Below are 18,018 nucleotides of genomic sequence, written 5' to 3'. Positions count from 1 at the left end.
GTGTAGACAGCATTGATTGTGGATGATCACTGCGTAGTTTATATTGTATTAGTATATTGCACGGGTACACAGTCAAATCCTCATTGTTCAGTTATCCATTTGTAACCGAGAATGTACAAATGTAACCAAATGGACCCATAACGGTCCATTTGGTAACATTTGTACACTCTCGGTTAAATTCATTAACACCGAGGAATTGACTGTGTGCGTTTGGATGATTAATGGTTGAGAGAGAGGGAACTGAATCCTGGTGTAGCCTTCTGACTGGCCAGGGGCGTCGTTATGCGGGGGCTTCGGTGGCTATAGCCACCAATGTTTTATCCAAAGCCACCAATAAAAGTTTTTTTATTTTTTTAATTTTTTTGAATTACCGTATTTTCCGCACTATAAGGCGCATCTGAGTATAAGGCGCACCTTCAATAAATGTATTATTTTCATATATAGGGCGCACCGCATTATAAGGCGCATCCGCACTATAAGGCGCACTGACGGTGCGGCTTATAGTGCGGAAACCAAGGGAACCAATATTGATACATTTATAAGGCACATCGGATTATAAGGCGCATCCACACTATAAGGCACACTGACGGTGCGCCTATAGTGCGGAAAATACGGTATATATCTATAACCCTAACCTAACCCTACCCCTAACCCTAAAACCGAAATAAAGTAACAAAAAACAGGAAAAAAAGTACCAAAATCCGAGAAAATTTTCGCACGCGCGGCCGCGCGCAGGGGAGGGGGGCACATGCGCGCGTGCATGTGTCCGTTGCCTGGGGGGCTAAGCCCCCAACCTAGTAGAGACCTAGCAACGCGTCTGTGACTGGCAATACTTGAAACTTGCATATTTTCAACTGGCTGGTAAGACTTGATCAGACGTTAAATGTAAAGTCAAATCATGGTTGAACGTATGCAAATACCATGTCAAGGCATGATTGAAACGATGCAAGTCAAGTCTTGCACGTGGTGAGCGCAAGTCAAGCCTCAAGTCTGCTTGGAATGGGCCCAGATGAGTGTATTGGAGTACCTGTATGAGTCCATCCCCCTGGGTCCCATGCAGGGCAACGGCATTTATTTAGTCTGAAATCCCCAGGCTCAATATTTGTTTTTTCTGTCTATATAATGACTTGACCACTGTCATTCTAAGTCCTTCTTGTCTATCTACACCCCTCCTTATCTTATTCCTATTGGCAGATAGTCATTCACTTTCTCTCACATTCTCTACACCCCCCACAAGACTTACACCTGATTTATACTTAGTTGCACATGGTGTTGTTTACCAACCATAGGCGAGTCCAAAAGTCAACATCATTAAAATTCAGTGCGCTTTCTCCCCTGTGCCGCTCTTAAGCCCCACCCCCCTGCCTTCAGCTAAAAGTTTCTTCACTAAAAGTTTCTCATTTAGAGGGTGAAAAAAAAGAAAAGATATTCACAAACAGGTGCAAATGGTTCTTGATTTGGATTGATCAATCTTTTTGGAGTACGTTATACGGAGATGAAAAAAATTGGAACTCTATGAGGCTTGCGAAAAGTGTACACACACGCACACGCACACACACGCACACACACACACACACACTCACACACACGTTTCCTGGCATTTGACAACAGGGAGGCACTTTTACATTTTCAATATTTCTGTGTTTCAGAGGAAGCTGGGATGATGAATTAGAAAAAAAAACACCTACAAACTACTTAATTACAGTAGAGGATCTGAGACTGACTCTTTCTCCATTCATTTCTGTGTTCTCATCTACACAGCCCAACGATGGGATGGGAGGGGGCAGATGGCCATTAAAATGACCAAATTACTCAGCATTTACAGTGGGATTTGAACTTGTACTGTATATGGAGTTATGGCAAAGGGTAGGAACAAGCACGGTGATCCGGGATGCCACCAGAGGCAGGAAAACACTTTGCAGAAGTTATATGGGCCAGTATTTCAGCTGGGCTTATTGCTATATAATGAGTGTGTTATGTGATTATGCTAATATTATATCAAGGTTACGTCCCCACCGGTGAATCAAGGGAACATCCAGGGGAACAGCAGCCTACTGTCACAGGTCGCACACACACACACACACACACAAATCGATTGGAAAAACATCGGTGGTCTAGGACTGTCCAAAATCGGGATCGGACGCAAATATCTGGCATCGGTCAGGCTCTGATAGAAAGGAGGCGTGTTTCCGCCTTGGAAGACACCGTGATGCCTTCTTAGACCATCTCACCATCCTCACTCACCTCTTTTATCAATACCAGATGTGAAATGATGTTACTGTACAAACTGTACACACCACAAAATGTTACTTTTTGTTCTACTTATTTCTTCTATCTTTCTCATCTCAAGTTTTATTTTATGTTGCAACGCATTTCAGTTTCTACATAAAAAAAAAGACACATCCTAACAAAAGCCTTCTTCTTATGAGTAGTGGTGTTTTACTGTGGTGCTTTTAATCATCTACGGTATTATATTTCAGTTTATCTTCGTGAAATATACTAGATCTAGAAAGAATATTATTCTTTCTAAATTGCAGCCACTTTTCTTTTAGTCCCTCAAAATAATTCCCCAATTCTCTCCCTGGTTTCCAAATGTTCTCTCTCTCCATCTCACCCTGTCTCTCTCTCTAGATTAATCCAACATAATGGACAGATTTAAACCCCCAATCTCTAATAAGTGCAACATCAGATACTGCAATTGAAACCATGGCAGGCAAACTAAAGCCAATAAAAATACTTTCCTCTGATAAAGACACCACTAACCCAATTATAGTGAACAGAACCTTTCCCACATGGCAAACAACTGGACAGAAAAGTGTGAATGGGTGGTTGTGTAGACTTGTATGTGTGTGTACACTCACCTAGACAGAATGTAATGTGCAATATTATCATCAAATCATTGATATATTGTGACGATATTGTGGGGAACTTAAGACTATGACTGGTTAAATGATCATCAGTCATGCCTATGTAATATCTAAGTGGGTAAAGGCAAATAATAGAACAGCTAGAACGGTCGTTCATAAAAAATATCACTTTACTGTAATGCAGTAAACACTCATAATATTACCATATACAGAATTCCAGACAATATCTAGTCTCATACAAAAATAATATTGATATACTGCCTAGCCCCAGTGTACGCTAAAATTCTCATGCTGCGTTCACACTTATGACAACAAAGCAACAAAAGGTCAAGTGTGGTGTCGAAGTAATCTTGCATAGAACTCAACCTGGGAGGAAACAATTCAGAGATTAAAAAAGATAACAGTAATGCAGAACCAATGCAAAAACTTTAGGAGATCCGGATTGTTTTTCAAAGCAGTAGGCATACTGTACACTTGTCAGTGGAAGATTTCTCCACTGTTCAAGCCCCTATATTGAATGTAGATATCGCTAGACGTACAGTATTTTGGTAGTCGCAGATCTATCTCTGCCTATGCAAGACTACTGTTCAAGTGTATATCGTCACTATGTAAATGAAAAGGGTTGGGTTGAACAGCACAGGGAACTGGTTTACAGCAATTACGGAGCAGAACAGGAATTGTGGGGAGAGAGAGAAAGGGAATGGAAATGGTGAAACACAAAGTTATGATTGATGCTTCACTGCACTGAAAAAAAGTAGAGGCCTGCTCAACTTTGATTTGTCGCATGTCGTTTTGTGTGTGAACGCTAGCATCAGCAGCTTCATCTGGGTGGTTTTGAATTAGAGGATTAAATGGTCTCTTTTGTTAATCCATTAAGACCGGGAACTAGGGGTGTGCCGATATATCGTCCCGCGATATATCGCGATACGTTTTCGTGACGATATGTATCGTTTTGAGAAAAAAATATCGTTTTCAAAAAAAAAAATATATATATTTTTTTTTTTTTTTACAATAATAATAATCAGGCATGCAAACAGCCCCGAGGTGAAAAGGGTGACAACATGTTTTTCTTTCGGGTCAGGTATCACACTATTGCCCTATTTTGATTCAAAACGGCTATTGTAGCTGAAAAGCTACAAGTTCGCATATCTGAATAATGCAAAAACAGAATTATTTGTTTGCATTTGCTTTTTTTCTCCCCCATATATTTTTCATAATAAAAAAAGTGCGTATCGTATCGTATCGAAATCGTATCGAAGTTGTGAGCCAAATATCGTATCGTATCGTTTGGTGAAATTAGTGTATCGGCACACCCCTACCGGGAACGCATCTTTATTTTGTCATTTTAAGATTTCTTTGGCTATTCAAAAATAGCAGATATACAAGCTCATAGCGCGTCACCGAGTGCCAGGCTATGAGCTTGTAGATCTGCTATTTTTGAAAGAAAATCGTTAAAATGTGTGGAAATCTTTGAATATATATATATTTTTAAAGCGAACATTTGTATCTCAAATCTTTGGAACAACATATTTGACAAATGTTCGCTTTACAAAATATATATTAAAAGATTTGCACACATTTTCACGATTAAAACAGAAATGCCCACAAGCTCATAGCGTGGTACTGAGCTTGCATATCTGCTATTTTTGATTAGCCAAATAAGTCTAAAATGACAGAGATGCGTTCCCGGTCTTAATGGGTTAATTTATAGAGTTGTAAGGATTCAGTAGTAGTGGGTGCACCTGTGCGCAGTTTGACACCTCAAAGTGGGAACTCATGGGCATCAAAGGCACAGACACTCACAGCTGTGCTTTCTATAAGAGTACCTGTACATCATCACTACTCATTACTCAACATGCCATATGGTTCTCTTGGGTTTCATTTTTTGGGCTAGATTCTGTGTCTTGGGGCCAATTAAATGCTGGACTACCGAAGTCCTGACGTCACTCGCTCATCCCCTGGGTCACGGAAGTTTTTCTCTATGGAAAATAACATTGGGTCATCTTAGAATCGAAGAAATTGTCCCGACGCTATTGTCAAGGAGGTGGCTCTGTGTCGACGATAGTCAGTCACTCATATTTGATACAGTCTGTTTCTGGCGAAGATTTCAATTAATTTGGTGTGGTTTTAGCGATTTCTCACCACCAGTTGATGCTTCATACAAGCCGCCGGGCTCATTTGTTTATTTTTGGAACACAATTCTTATATGCCGCGATATTAAACACGTCTATAGGAATTCAGAATGGGGGGGGGGGAACGTGACCCAGGTAGGATGCGTAAATTACGTCAGACTTCGGTGCTCTATAGTCTCAGAAACGAAAGGATTAGTACTTTAGATCTTCTTCTGGAATTGGCAGCAGCAATGCCGTGCAGTTCTCAACCAATACAGGAATTAAGACACCACAGGTGTCAAGGGAAAACAGTTAAGACACCATCCTAAAAAAACATGCACTCCTAATCACATGCAGCATCTTATGGATTTATTTTTCTCGAATAGTGACCTCAATCCAGTCATTAAGTATTAAGTAAGCGAAGCATCACAAACGTTGACAGCGTAGCTCCCAAGTTGGCCTTAAGGCTCAAGTGTAAAATGCTTAATTAAATCGTAATCAACCTCAGACTATACTCCCCAGCATAAACACACAGGAACATCAACAACATTAAATAGGCCACAAGTCATACTGTACCAATCGCTATGGAAACAACATACTAACACACATCTGTAATGTACAGGCACGGCAATGTAAAATGTGTATGTCAGCAATAAAAAATCCAGGTGGATTTTTACAGGCCTGCAGAACACAATAACGTGGATGGTTCTAGAGCCTGACTGATGCCAGATTTTTGGGTCGAATGCGGAGCCCAATTTTAGAGTCCTAGCCCACCAATGTTTTGACCGATATTTTGTGTAAGTACTTGTGTAAGAAGTACTTAGAAGTACAGTTTCTATTTGAGAAAATTTTACGTATAAACAAACAAAAATAAACACAAATAACTTTGATACATACATTTTTTTTAAATGAAGTATATAAAAATATAAAACAACATCAAAATAACATTTCACTTACATAATGAGCAAGCACACAAGAAAGAATGTAATATACATAATCTGTCTATTTTATTTAACCACTTAAGCCAACCGACAAGCCGATTGACAAGGTCACAACACGCCGCGTTGCGACGCATTGTGAGTTTGTGGATTGGCTAGTAATAACAATAATTAAACATTTGCTTATTATGGCATGCCCAAAATAGGGACACAGCAGCTGCATAATTGCAGATACAGATAAAAATACCATCAAAAAAGTAAAATAATGACTGATATATTATTGACCAAACTGATATGCAGTCAGGCTCTAGATTAGAGGTTATAATTTAACTGTCAACACCATGTGGATGGACTCCCATCCACACAAACATACTGCATGTTCTCAATGAATCTCATTGTGTTTGCGGTGATGCAGAGAGTGAGAGTGTGTGTGTGTGTGTGTGTGTGTGTGTGTGTGTGTGTGTGTGTGTGTGTCAGGGGGCCTCTAAGGCCCCATTGAGAAGGTGTCACCCTGCTTCCAAACATTCAAGCACTGCTTCCGATGACACATAAAGAAGACGGGTGGGGGCAGAGAGGGGGAGAGTCCTAAAAAGGATAAACACATGGACAACAGACCGCCGGAAACAGAAGGAGAATACAGAAGAGCCGGAGACCTTCACAAGGGATCAAATTGAGGCACAAGGAGAGGAGAGGAGAGATCTAATCTGATGAAAAACATCCTCATGGGGACCTAGTCTCTCTCTCTCCTGCGTTACTGTCAAACAGAATCATGTCTCTCTACACATTTTCTTCCACTCTCCCCCGTCTTGAGTATGCATGGCATGACTCCTTCAAAATTAACTTACAGTCTGCAAGAATAGCTGCAGTACAGTAGGTGCATCAATGACTCTAATGAGAGTCTGGATACAGCTCTAGCGACTGCAAAGCACTTCAACACACTTCAAATCATTTCCTGAGTACATATTGTATGAGCCTGTTTGAAAGAAAGAAATAAGGCTCTATTTTTCTTTAGCAAAACTTCTGGGGGTTTATTCAGGAGAGGAGGAAAATGTGCTGTAACAGTGATTGTGTGTGTGTGTGTGTGTGTGTGTGTGTGTGTGTGTGTGTGTGTGTGTGTGTGTGTGTGTGTGTGTGTGTGTGTGTGTGTGTGTGTGTGTGTGTGTGCGTGTGTGTGTCTCTCTCTCTACGTCCTCTTCTGTTGGCATACTGACTAGGACACTATGTGACAAACAAATGTACTGTATCAACGTGCAGCAACGTGTGTTCACCGTTGTGTTTAGGAGTGTGCGTGTGTGTGTGTGTGTGCGTGTGTGCGTGTGCGTGTGCGTGTGTGTGTGTGTGTCACACCACTCATTCTCTGATAAATATACCCGGGTGAAACATTGTCAAAGAGCAGCAAACAGTAAATCTTTTTATTTTCTCGTATTCATGGATGACAAGTGAAAATCCCTCAAGGTAAAGGAACCGCTACGAAGCTTAGGAGCCAGTGTGGGAGTGTGTGAGGGAGATAGTAAGTACACTGTGCAACGTACATAAAAGACTTCATGCAAAACAAAACAGGGGTGTGATTGAAGGGGTGAGGGGAAAACAGAGAGAGTAAAAGAATGAGAGCGGGAAAGAGGGCAACAGGAAGGGCACAAAAAAAGGGGATTAAATTAAAACAAAAAACTAAATGGGTTTAAACAAACACAAGTGAGAAATTAATGCAACAACAAATGGAGGAACTAAAACATACAGTATCAAGAAGCAGTTCTGTGAGGCAATCCACATGAGACCGCATATACCACATCTTTCCCACAGCTGGCCCAGGGTGATATCGAACCCAATGTTCTTTGCTGCATGTCATCCCATCTCTTTCTCTCACTGTCACTAATGTCACAACAAAAAAAAAGCACAAATGAAAAAGGCAGTGCTCTGATGAGGACAGAGACACGTTTTGATGCTCACATTTTAGACAGATTTCATCTTCTGCTCTTCTGGGTCCATCCTTTGCAAAGGGTGAATTTTAGCCTTAAAACTAGCTATTTCCAGTCTATATCAGTAAAACCATTCACTCACTGGCAGTGCAGACCTCCAAGGATGAGATCTGAATAAAGATAGAAGCGTCTTCAAAGGCTCTCTCTCTTCTCTGTCTGCTTTCCCTCGGCAAGGAAAACCTACTTTCACCCTTCTGACAATGCATGCACAGTACACACACAAGCGAATGAAGCGATATGTATACACACACAGCCACACAAACACAAATATACACCTATCTGGGTGTCGTGACAGTGATATTTTTATCTAACTTTAACTACTCTAACTTTGGGGCGAACTTATCACCAAGTTTTCTGCCTCGCCATCACGGTCAATGGAGAAACTACCTGCTTGATGTGACAAGACAAGAGAGACGACGAGACATGGCAGAGTTGGATAGAAAAATGTACAAAAAGCCGCAGCTATCCGTCACAGCTCACACAGATAAGTAGAACTTACTATAGAAGTAAGAGAGAACTGCAAAGAGAGACAATAACAGAATGAAGCTAAATTGGCGAGGAGACAAATGTATATACTGTAGAAGAGAGAGTGCAATCAACGAGAGAACGAGTCAGCTGGAAGTAAAATGTCTTTCTCCTGGGACTTTACGACTTCTGCGCCAGAAACTTTACGCCCAAACTTTTTGACACGCGCGAAGACTTGAGGGTTATATCTCCATGTCAGCCCAGGCGACAGGTATTAGCATCCATGTTTTATTCATCAAGGTGCTTAGTCGTCGTCTTGTGCCCCCCACTCCCCCGCGCCTATGGAGCGAGAGAGCACGGGGTGAAAAACAGGATTACAGAGAATATGGAGGCACATGAAGATGCTCGGCTAATCTTGGCAGGGGATTAACGCTACGATACCCAGTCAGACATAGAAGGGGGGGATAAAAGTATGACGAAACACAACAACAACACAAGCTCAAAAAAGGAACTCACAGATCCACACAGAGGTGCACACAAACACACAGGCAAACACGCTCAAAGACAAACGCTTGCCTGCGAGGGCAAACACCCAGGGCTGCTTTTGCACAAACACGTACACTCTGGGGAAATGGGATTGTAAATGTTAAGAGTTTGACTTTGAACAGTAAGTGACTTTGCAGCAGAGTGGTGACATCGGGACACAGAGCCTCCATGACCAGTAAACAAAACCAGGTAATCTCCAGAGACGACAGACCTAATACTCCTCCGCACCGCCTTTCATCATAGGGGATGGAGAGACCAAGAGGAGAATCAAGAGGAGGGATAAAGACAAGAAAGAAAGCGATGGGATATATTGTCCAAGAGAAATACAGCAAGACAGCACAAACAGAGACAAATCGCCAACAAATAGGTGATTGACTCCTTTACCACTTCCAGAAAACTAGACGAGCACGCCTTTCTGTTTTTTCTGGTGTGTCAAATTTGACGTTGTGGTTCGAGACGTCATGGCTTGCCTGCCCGTGTTTCCAGACAAATCAGCATGGAGGCCAGTGAAAAAGATACCATGTTGCATCTTGTACGGTAGTGCATAAAGCTCAAAGTCACCGTAGGCTGTTGTTACTGTCTATTTACACACCACATCCGGAACTTCAACACACGTCATAGCACCGCACTGGAAAAGGCTGTGACCACTGCAAAGTCATTAGTCCCAGGAATGAATGGAACCGATAGTACCCTTTCCCACTACAGAGAAAAGCCGGATAGCCGGTTAATGGGCATTTTGTCCAGTGGGAAAGGGACTATATGTGACACGAGGGAACAAACATTATGGTCTCCCTCTTGTCTTTAGCAGCAGAAGAATAATATCCACACAGTTCTTGTTCTGTACCGACTGTGTTTCGGACCAGCATCAAACAAACCGTCTGCTCTTGGTGTTGTTGGGTCAAACTCATTACTCCACAGGTGAAAGAGAGCAGCTTCACACCCTCTGCTCCTTAAAACATGCGTTGCTGCAGGCACTGAAACCTCTTGTTCTCTCTGTCTCTCTCTCTCTATTCTCTGACTCAGCCGGTGGGCTCTGTCTTTATGATTTTGTTGTTGTATTTGTAAGCATTTTATGAGGGTGCGAAGGGACAGAGAGACAAATAGAGACTGGGAGAGATTGAAATTTGTTTTCTTTTTGGTCCATCTTGAAATGTAGAAAGGTGATCCTCAAACAAAGAAATGATCTTATCCTGAGTTGTCAGGCAGATGTACAGATTCATTCACTCACTCACACACACACACACACACACACACACACACACACACACACCTCACTATGCAGTCTCACCAACTGTCTGACACACTCTAATTGGATTAGAAGTATGCAGATGGACAGTGCCTCTCCATCTCTGTCTCCCCACCCGCACGCACGCACACACACTCGCGTGCACACAGCACAGTTGCAGCCTCCTGCAAAACCCACTCCATGATGTCAATACAAGGACATTGCTCCAAATCGTCCTAGCGGCACAGAGGGAGAGAGTAAAGAGTGAGAGAGAGAGTGAGAGAGTGAGAGAGAGAGAGTGCAGATGCAGGTGTTAGGGAGGGAGGAAGCCAGAGGCTGATAGTGACATAGCAAAAGATTGATGACAAAAATGTACAACAAAAGACAAGGATGGGAATAAGAAACAACGATGACAGGAGACAGACAAAGTGCGTGAGACACCAAACAGGAGAGTGTGTGTGTGTGTGTGTGTGTGGGGGTGGGGGAGATGGAGAGACAGAAAAAGAGGGAGAGTGGGAGGCAGGAAGCGAGTGAGTGTGTGATTGAGCCTGTGGCTAGAACTGACCTCAGCTAAAATTACCACACCGTTGCTTTGCGCTAAACCTAACACCCTCCGTCTTGCACCTATTCAGCCCACAACAGCTAACTATTGTTAGCTGGTACAACGTGATACAGCTTCCTGGCACACATCACCTGTGAGGTTAGCGTGCTCCCTGTGAGGCACACTCTGTTTATTTTTGTTTAATTTAGCTAATCGTGTGGCACAGGCTCACAAGGACAAGAATCCTCGTGTTTACACATACAGTACATACACTCAAACTACCTCTCTTGCTTTGTGCAGTGTGACGATAATATCGTATCGCATCTCTAAAATAACAAATCTACAAAATCATGTGTCACATTTCAACATGTTGTGAGCTTGTAGGTTAGCTATTTTTGCTATATTTTAGAGAGAATGAATATAAAATAAGACAACCCTTATTCGTTATTCATATTACGAATGCAATATCCAAAATCCCAGTCTATATCTAGTCTCATCACAATATCAATATAATATTGATACATTGCCCAGCCCTAGGAGGCACACTAACCAAGTGCACCTGCTGTACACACACACACACACACACACACATATAAGGTTGTGTGTCTGAGTATGGCAGTGCTTGTGTGTTGTGGGAAACAGGAGGAGCAGAACATAAAACATACAGTACCTTCACAGAAACCATGTGCATTTCATTTCTCCATCTCTCTCACACTCAGCCACATAAGTCAAAACCTCTGTATCAGCAGGATGTTTACACCGCAAAGTACACAGAGGACCTGTGTCAGCTCTGACCCTCGGAGCAGGTTTGTGCGAGTGTGTGTGTGTGCGCGCACGCACTTCATTTTAATCTATGTGAGTGGTGCCACAGGATCCTAACTGCAACTGCTTGTTTAAGTGTGTGTGTGTGTGTGTGTGTGTGTGTGTGTGTGTGTGTGTGTGTGTGTGTGTGTGTGTGTGAGATTGATTAAGGCGCTGGACCCCCATGACCCCAGGCTCCCATTACAAGCCTGACCCCGGATGTGCAACTTAAAAGTGAGTGTGAGTGTGAGTGTGAGTGTGTGTGTGTGTGTGTGTGTGAGAGCAGGTGACCATAACGTGTTTCTGTGAGCCTATCAGTACAATGCCTGGAGCGCCTCCCTGCCTCCTCTCATTACAGTGGTCTGTGTGAAATTTATGTGTGTGTGTGTGTGTGTGTGTGTGTGTGTGTGTGTGTGTGTGTGTGTGTGTGCACGCGTGCGTTCGTGCACGTGTGTTCAAGAGACGCTAGCTAGCTATAGCTTGAGACACACAGATGGAGCAGGGGCCGTGAAATGTGTTGTGATGTGTCCTCTATAGGATGTTGTTGTCAGACTGCAGAGGAGACGCTCTCCTTCTAAGAACTGCTTAAGTCTCATTGTCCTGCTGACGCACACACACACACACACACACACACACACACACACACACACACACACACACACACACACACACACACACACACACACACACACACACACACACACACACACACACACACACACACACACACACACACACACACACACACACACACACACACACACACACACACACACACGCACACACACACACACGTAAAGTAGGGGAAGAAGGATTTCACAGTAACAAGACACAGATGAGGTTCAGATATGAGCTGATTGTGCACTATGGATTAGGAATCATTAAATCCACTCAGATGCACTGGAAAAAATGATACAGCCTTCCTTGTTTATTTTATTTCTGCGATCGATTGGAGAAATAGGTCAGCGGCGGACATGCAGAGAGGTGTACTGTACTGTACTGTAGTGTTGCCTCACGCACATGCGAGGTGTGTGTCGTATATATCTGCATACGGAATGCCTGGTTTGTACTTGGTTGCACATGGAAATAGCCAATCTACAAGCTTGCGGCGCGTTGTGAGCTTGTAGAAATGGCTATTTTCGATGTGTGACAACAGCACGAAACTAAATATAAATCAGGTGTCCTCTGTGTTCTCTACACGCGCACGCGCCAGCTGATGTACCCCCACTCCGCTCGTCTCCCTGGGCAACAGGCGTGGAATCCCCCCCGAGGCTCGTTGTGAATGAACGCAGAAAGAGGAGGAGGAGGAGGAGGAGTGAAGGAGGAGAGGAGGAGACGAGAATGAAGGAGAGGAGGAGAGACCAGGCATAAAAGACGACCCAATCTACCAAGACTTAATACTGCTGCTGAACGGAGGACACTACAGGGGTAATCCTTGTGTGTGTGTGTGTGTGTGTGTGTGTGTGTGTGTGTGTGTGTGTGTGTGTGTGTTCCCAATTGAGGGGACAAGCAGTGGTATAGACAGTGCAGCCACAGTACGTGCACACACATACACACTCACAAAGTGGTATACTGCCTGACTGAATCAGACCACATCTGTGTGTGTGTGTGTGTGTGTGTGTGTGTGTGTGTGTGTGTGTGTGTGTGTGTGTGTGTGTGTGTGTGTGTGTGTGTGTGTGTGTGTGTGTGTAGAGGTACAGCTGAATGGAGTGGTGTAAGCGATAAAGTATGACAGAGTGAGAGCAGTCAACAATCATTTGAAATAAATCACTGACGTGTCACACTGGTTTGTTTGTTCACGTGGGGTTGTGTCAAGCTACACTGTGTAGATTCCTGGTGTGTGCGCATTGTGCAGCGAGTTGCGCCTTTCAGTGCACTGCATTTATGTGAGTTGCATTGCATTGTGTTGTCTTTCACGGCAGCGATTTGGGTTATTGAAGTACGGTCCTCCCCACCGCCTGGTCTAATATCATCTCCCCTCCTCATCTCGTTACGATTCTCCACCCAATCCCTTTCTTGACTGGCACTTTTTCATAACTCTCACACTGAGACTCGTCTTCCTCCCTCCCACCATCACCTCCTCCAGCTTCGAGGCATTTTCATTTCATTGCACTCCCCCCCCCCCCTTTCTCCACCCCCGTCCCACTCCTCTCATCACCATCGCTGCTCTACACCATCCTGTTCCGCTCAACGAAAATCCGGCTCATTTCTCTCTCCACCCCCTCCTGTTGAGCTCTGCTGGTAATGCGGGACTTCAGTGAAGAGTATGTGGTGGGGTAGGGTAGGGGGGCATGGTGGCAGTGCTGGCATCTGCCTCCAAGGGCTGGCGTGCTGCCAACGCGGTGGGCATCCCTCCGACAACCAGGAGGAGTCACGCTGTTGGAGTTATCTCCATCCAACCAACCTGTCAGCTGATGGCCTTTGTGGGCGTAAGGAGAGTGGGCACAGCCTCCTTGGCACTCGCTCTGCTATAGTGCACACGGGTCGTTTTTTTCTTCTTCTAGTGGTGGCCACAATGCCAGGCATAAAGGAGATCCCTGGGAGGCTTATATAAAACAACCTACCCAACTTCACAGCACAGGCCGAAGGCTGAAGACACTTAAACCCTGTTTTTATATGTGTCGTACAAAAATATTGAAAACAGATCTGCAAGCAACAATGTGAGCTTGTAGACCTGTTATTTTTCTCTCTACGTCATCCTCAGACGAGACGTGCATCGGCGTCTCCAGTCATCTCGATTGTCCACACTGGCCAGCTCGTTTATGATATTTTTTGCTATTTTCAACAACAACAAATAATAGCAGCCTATGGTAACATGCCCAACATAAGGACGCCAGGTTAAGAGTGAAAGTATTTATGGAGAGAGATGGGGATTGAGAGAAACTTAGAAAGGCAGGGAGAAAAGGGAGAGAGTGCCGAAGGAAGGAACAGTTGCTGGGAGAGACAGGGGAAAAAGTACAGTCGTAGGGAGCACAAGAAAGAAAAGTTATTGCATGATGGGGTGAACAAGAGGGCACGACGGAGAAAACTGAGATTTGAGAGAGAAGGGGAGAGACAGGCTGAGGTACAGTGTGTGTGCAAAAGTCAAGAAGAACCCGACAGGAGACCATAAACCACTCAAAGTTCTTCTATTCAGGGAACGAGAATGGAGAGTAGAGTATATCTGACAAAACTAAAAGTCTAGTTAAAAATCACACTGTCAGGTGGCCGTCTCAAGGTGAAAGTGCAGCCGTCTCAAGGTGAAAGTGCAGGATTACAATTCTGTTTACAAAACAGACACTAAACTCCCCTCGCCCATCAGGCCGGAAAGGCTACATTTATACAGTGAATTATTTGCTACACGGGGATTAACAGCTCATTAGAAACCACTTGCGCTCCCATCAAGTATCGCTACTAAACGTCCAATAACCCAATCTGCCTGGCAAGTCAATGAGACAACCTTGTAAATGTCACGGAAAGCCACCCAGGGACCTTCCTAGATACCCATGGGACTGACTCTGTGGTGAGAGAGGAAGCTTTAGCACACTGGTGCCCACACAGTGAAATACTCTGTGTTCGTTTAACTCTGTCAGTGTACAAATGGAACCACAGGTCCATTTGGTTCCACTGTCAGGGTTAAACGAACACCGGGTATTTCACAGCGTACACTGGTGCCTAATCAATTGACTGCTAATAAAACCATTCATGCAATTAGCACCATGACAAATTCATACGTGATCATTGCTTGTGGTGGTTGTTCATATTCCCATGCAATTAAGTGGATCAAATTGATTCAGAAGCAATCCAGATGAAGAATACTGGTCTTTTGCCTACATGGAGACTAAATGGAATTATTCTGCCGGCACTATAATATCAGACAGAAAGACACATGGCTAAACTCACACCAAGCAGGATCAACTTTATGAACAAAGGGGCAGATCAACACAACTAAATACCAACAACAAACAAAACCCACAGCAGACCTACAGTACATTCACCAGTTTATGCAATATCCCACAGTACCACCATGAAATTCACAGCCCCACAATTCAATAAGCTTATTTCAGAATACAAAGAAGGCATTCATGAATCCCCTCTAGGCCATGAGATGTTGAAAACATCATAAGGCAACATGGCCTAATTGGAAAATTAGTCAAAATTAACCAACAACAAACCATTAACATTATACAACAGTAACAAAGGTGTCATTGTCAGCACTGCAGGCAGCTAAAGGGAAACAGAAGCCATGAAAGCGGATGCATAGTGACAGTTTATGTACAATTAGTGGACATTCTTCAAGCCATGTGACCTGACTACTGATCCTAGATCAGTGTCTGTCTGTCCCTGGTTCCGTGGTGGTGATCAAAGTGATGATATGATCTCTGTCGTTGTGACAGATGCTTTCTAGGCTACTTTACTTACGACAGTTCTCCTCATCGCTGTTATCAGAGCAATCCTCGTCGTCGTCGCATCTCCAAAGGCTCGGGATGCACCGTCCGTTCTTGCACTGAAACTGACCTGTTTCACACTGCGATTCCGTATGGGTCCCTGCATGGTTATGGAAAAGTACAAATTAATTTAATAGCCATATTTTAGGCCAAGTATAGCAAGTGGTTGCGTCAATGCGTCAACAACCGATTATTAATGGTATACATGCAGCATGTTCAGTGTAAATGATGTGTAAAACATGGATGTGTGTTATGTATATTTTAAGGGCTATTATTAACAATTAAATATAGAAAATATTCTAGGTGGCAATCAAACAAACTGTCACTCTTGTTACATTGTGACATGCTTTGTCTTGTCTTTGAATGTGTCAATAGCAGTGGTGGAAAAAGTACTCAAATGTTTTATCAATTATGCAATGTACAAATACTTTACAAGTAAAAGTGGGGAATTCAAAATTTACTTGAGTAAAAGTACAAAAGTATTGGTATCAAAATATACTTAAAGTACAAAAGTAAAATACTCGTTTTGCAGAATGTCCCATTTCACAAGTTTTCAAATGTATAACATGTATACACATATTTTGAAAATAGCAGATCTACAAGCTCACAATGTGTTGCATCAGACACATTGTGAGCTTGTAGATCTGCTATTTTCAAATGGCCGAAATGTATGTGGTTTTGTAATAACAATCAAAATCTACAAAGTAACTAGTTTAAATAATAGTAGTGGAGTAAAAGTAGCCTACAATATTTGCCTAGTGGAGTAGAAGTAAAAGGTAAAAGTACTGAAATTTGGAAATACTCCAGCAAAGTAAAACAAATACCTCAAAATTGTACTTAAGTACAGTACTTGAGTAAATGTACTTAGTTACTTAACACTACTGCATGTTGACATGCTTTGTCTTTGAACGTGTCAATAATAGTAACACCTCCAGTGTTCCAATGTTTACAGCATGCAGAGGCTCTCATGGCTGGGACTCCAGCACTCTGAATCATTTTTGTGGAAAATGTACCAGAATAAAAATGACCCAACACTAGTCTGTACTACAACAATATCTACAAACACTTATTAATGACAAAGCTGATCAATCAACCTTCATGTCCGCAATTCATGCACGTTGGCCATAAACGGTTTACGCGTATTTCCATTACTATGTCAATATAGGACCCATTGTCCGACTCCGATACAAAGTAGCGGTCGAGGTGAGAGCTGTGGTTCCGTGTGTAACTGTAACCTATTGGCACAATGCTGAAGCTATTAATGACAAAATACATTTGTCTTCGCTATTATGTTTCCTCATCTTCGTGATGCAACGCACTAACCATCCTCCACCTCACTGATTAATGTCTACTCGTAAAGAGACAAGTGTCTTACCTTTTGCGGTATTAAGCTCTATTAGCAGCAAATTGAGCAACATTAGCTTTCCGACTCCCGTCCACATCTTTAGATCCAGTGGGTGTTGATAGTGTGGTCATGAAATAATAATTGAACGCAGCCGCCGGGTAACGCGTTTCTCCAAAGCCCCGTCTATCTGTCTCTTAGAGCGAGTCGGTGCGCTGGCTGTGTTCTGTTATCCCTGTTCTGTCTGTGTGCCTCGGCTGCTGTTTGAATCAGTGACGCGCTTATGGGCGGGACTGTGCCTCTGGCAATGTAGTAGTGAAACCACATAGAGAGAGAGAGAGAGAGAGAGAGAGAGAGAGAGAGAGAGGGGGGGGGGGGGAGAGAGAGAGAGAGGGGGGGAGAGAGAGAGAGGGGGGAGAGAGAGAGAGAGGGGGGGGAGAGAGAGAGAGGGGGGGGAGAGAGAGAGGGGGGGGGAGAGAGAGAGAGGGGGGGGAGAGAGAGAGGGGGGGGAGAGAGGGGGGGGGGAGAGAGAGAGGGGGGAAGAGAGCGAGAGAGAGGGGGGGGAAGAGAGGGGAGAGAGGGGGGGGAAGAGAGGGGGGGGAAGAGAGGGGGGAGAGAGGGGGGGGAAGAGAGGGGGGGGAAGAGAGGGGGGAGAGAGGAGGGGGGAGAGAGGGGGGGGGAGAGAGGGGGGGGAAGAGAGGGGGGAGAGAGGGGGCGGGGGAGAGAGAGGTAGAAAGGTAGTAGAGAGAGAAAAGAGAGAGAGAGCGAGAGAGGGAGAA

The 18,018-nt window shown here is 43.7% G+C and overlaps 1 protein-coding gene across 2 annotated transcripts in view; it reads right to left on the bottom strand.

Moving 5' to 3' along the window:
* The window catches only part of lrp8 (low density lipoprotein receptor-related protein 8, apolipoprotein e receptor), a gene marked incomplete at its 3' end in the record, with an annotated part of 245,237 nt that extends 227,856 nt beyond the window's left edge, over positions 1-17,381 (bottom strand). For both annotated transcript variants that reach the window (XM_080430722.1, XM_080430721.1), the window contains exons 1-2: positions 17,273-17,381; positions 15,872-15,997 (exon numbers count right to left, since the gene is read on the bottom strand). In XM_080430722.1, coding sequence (XP_080286848.1) covers positions 15,872-15,997; positions 17,273-17,339 — 193 coding nt within the window. In that variant the 5' untranslated portion in view covers positions 17,340-17,381. The remainder of the gene's footprint in view (positions 1-15,871; positions 15,998-17,272) is intronic.
* Between the last annotated feature and the right edge of the window lie 637 nt (positions 17,382-18,018).

Source organism: Gymnoscopelus braueri, assembly GCF_963280865.1.
Source record: "Gymnoscopelus braueri genome assembly, chromosome: 6".
Taxonomy (NCBI): domain Eukaryota; kingdom Metazoa; phylum Chordata; class Actinopteri; order Myctophiformes; family Myctophidae; genus Gymnoscopelus; species Gymnoscopelus braueri.
This window is presented reverse-complemented; position numbering and strand designations above follow the sequence as displayed.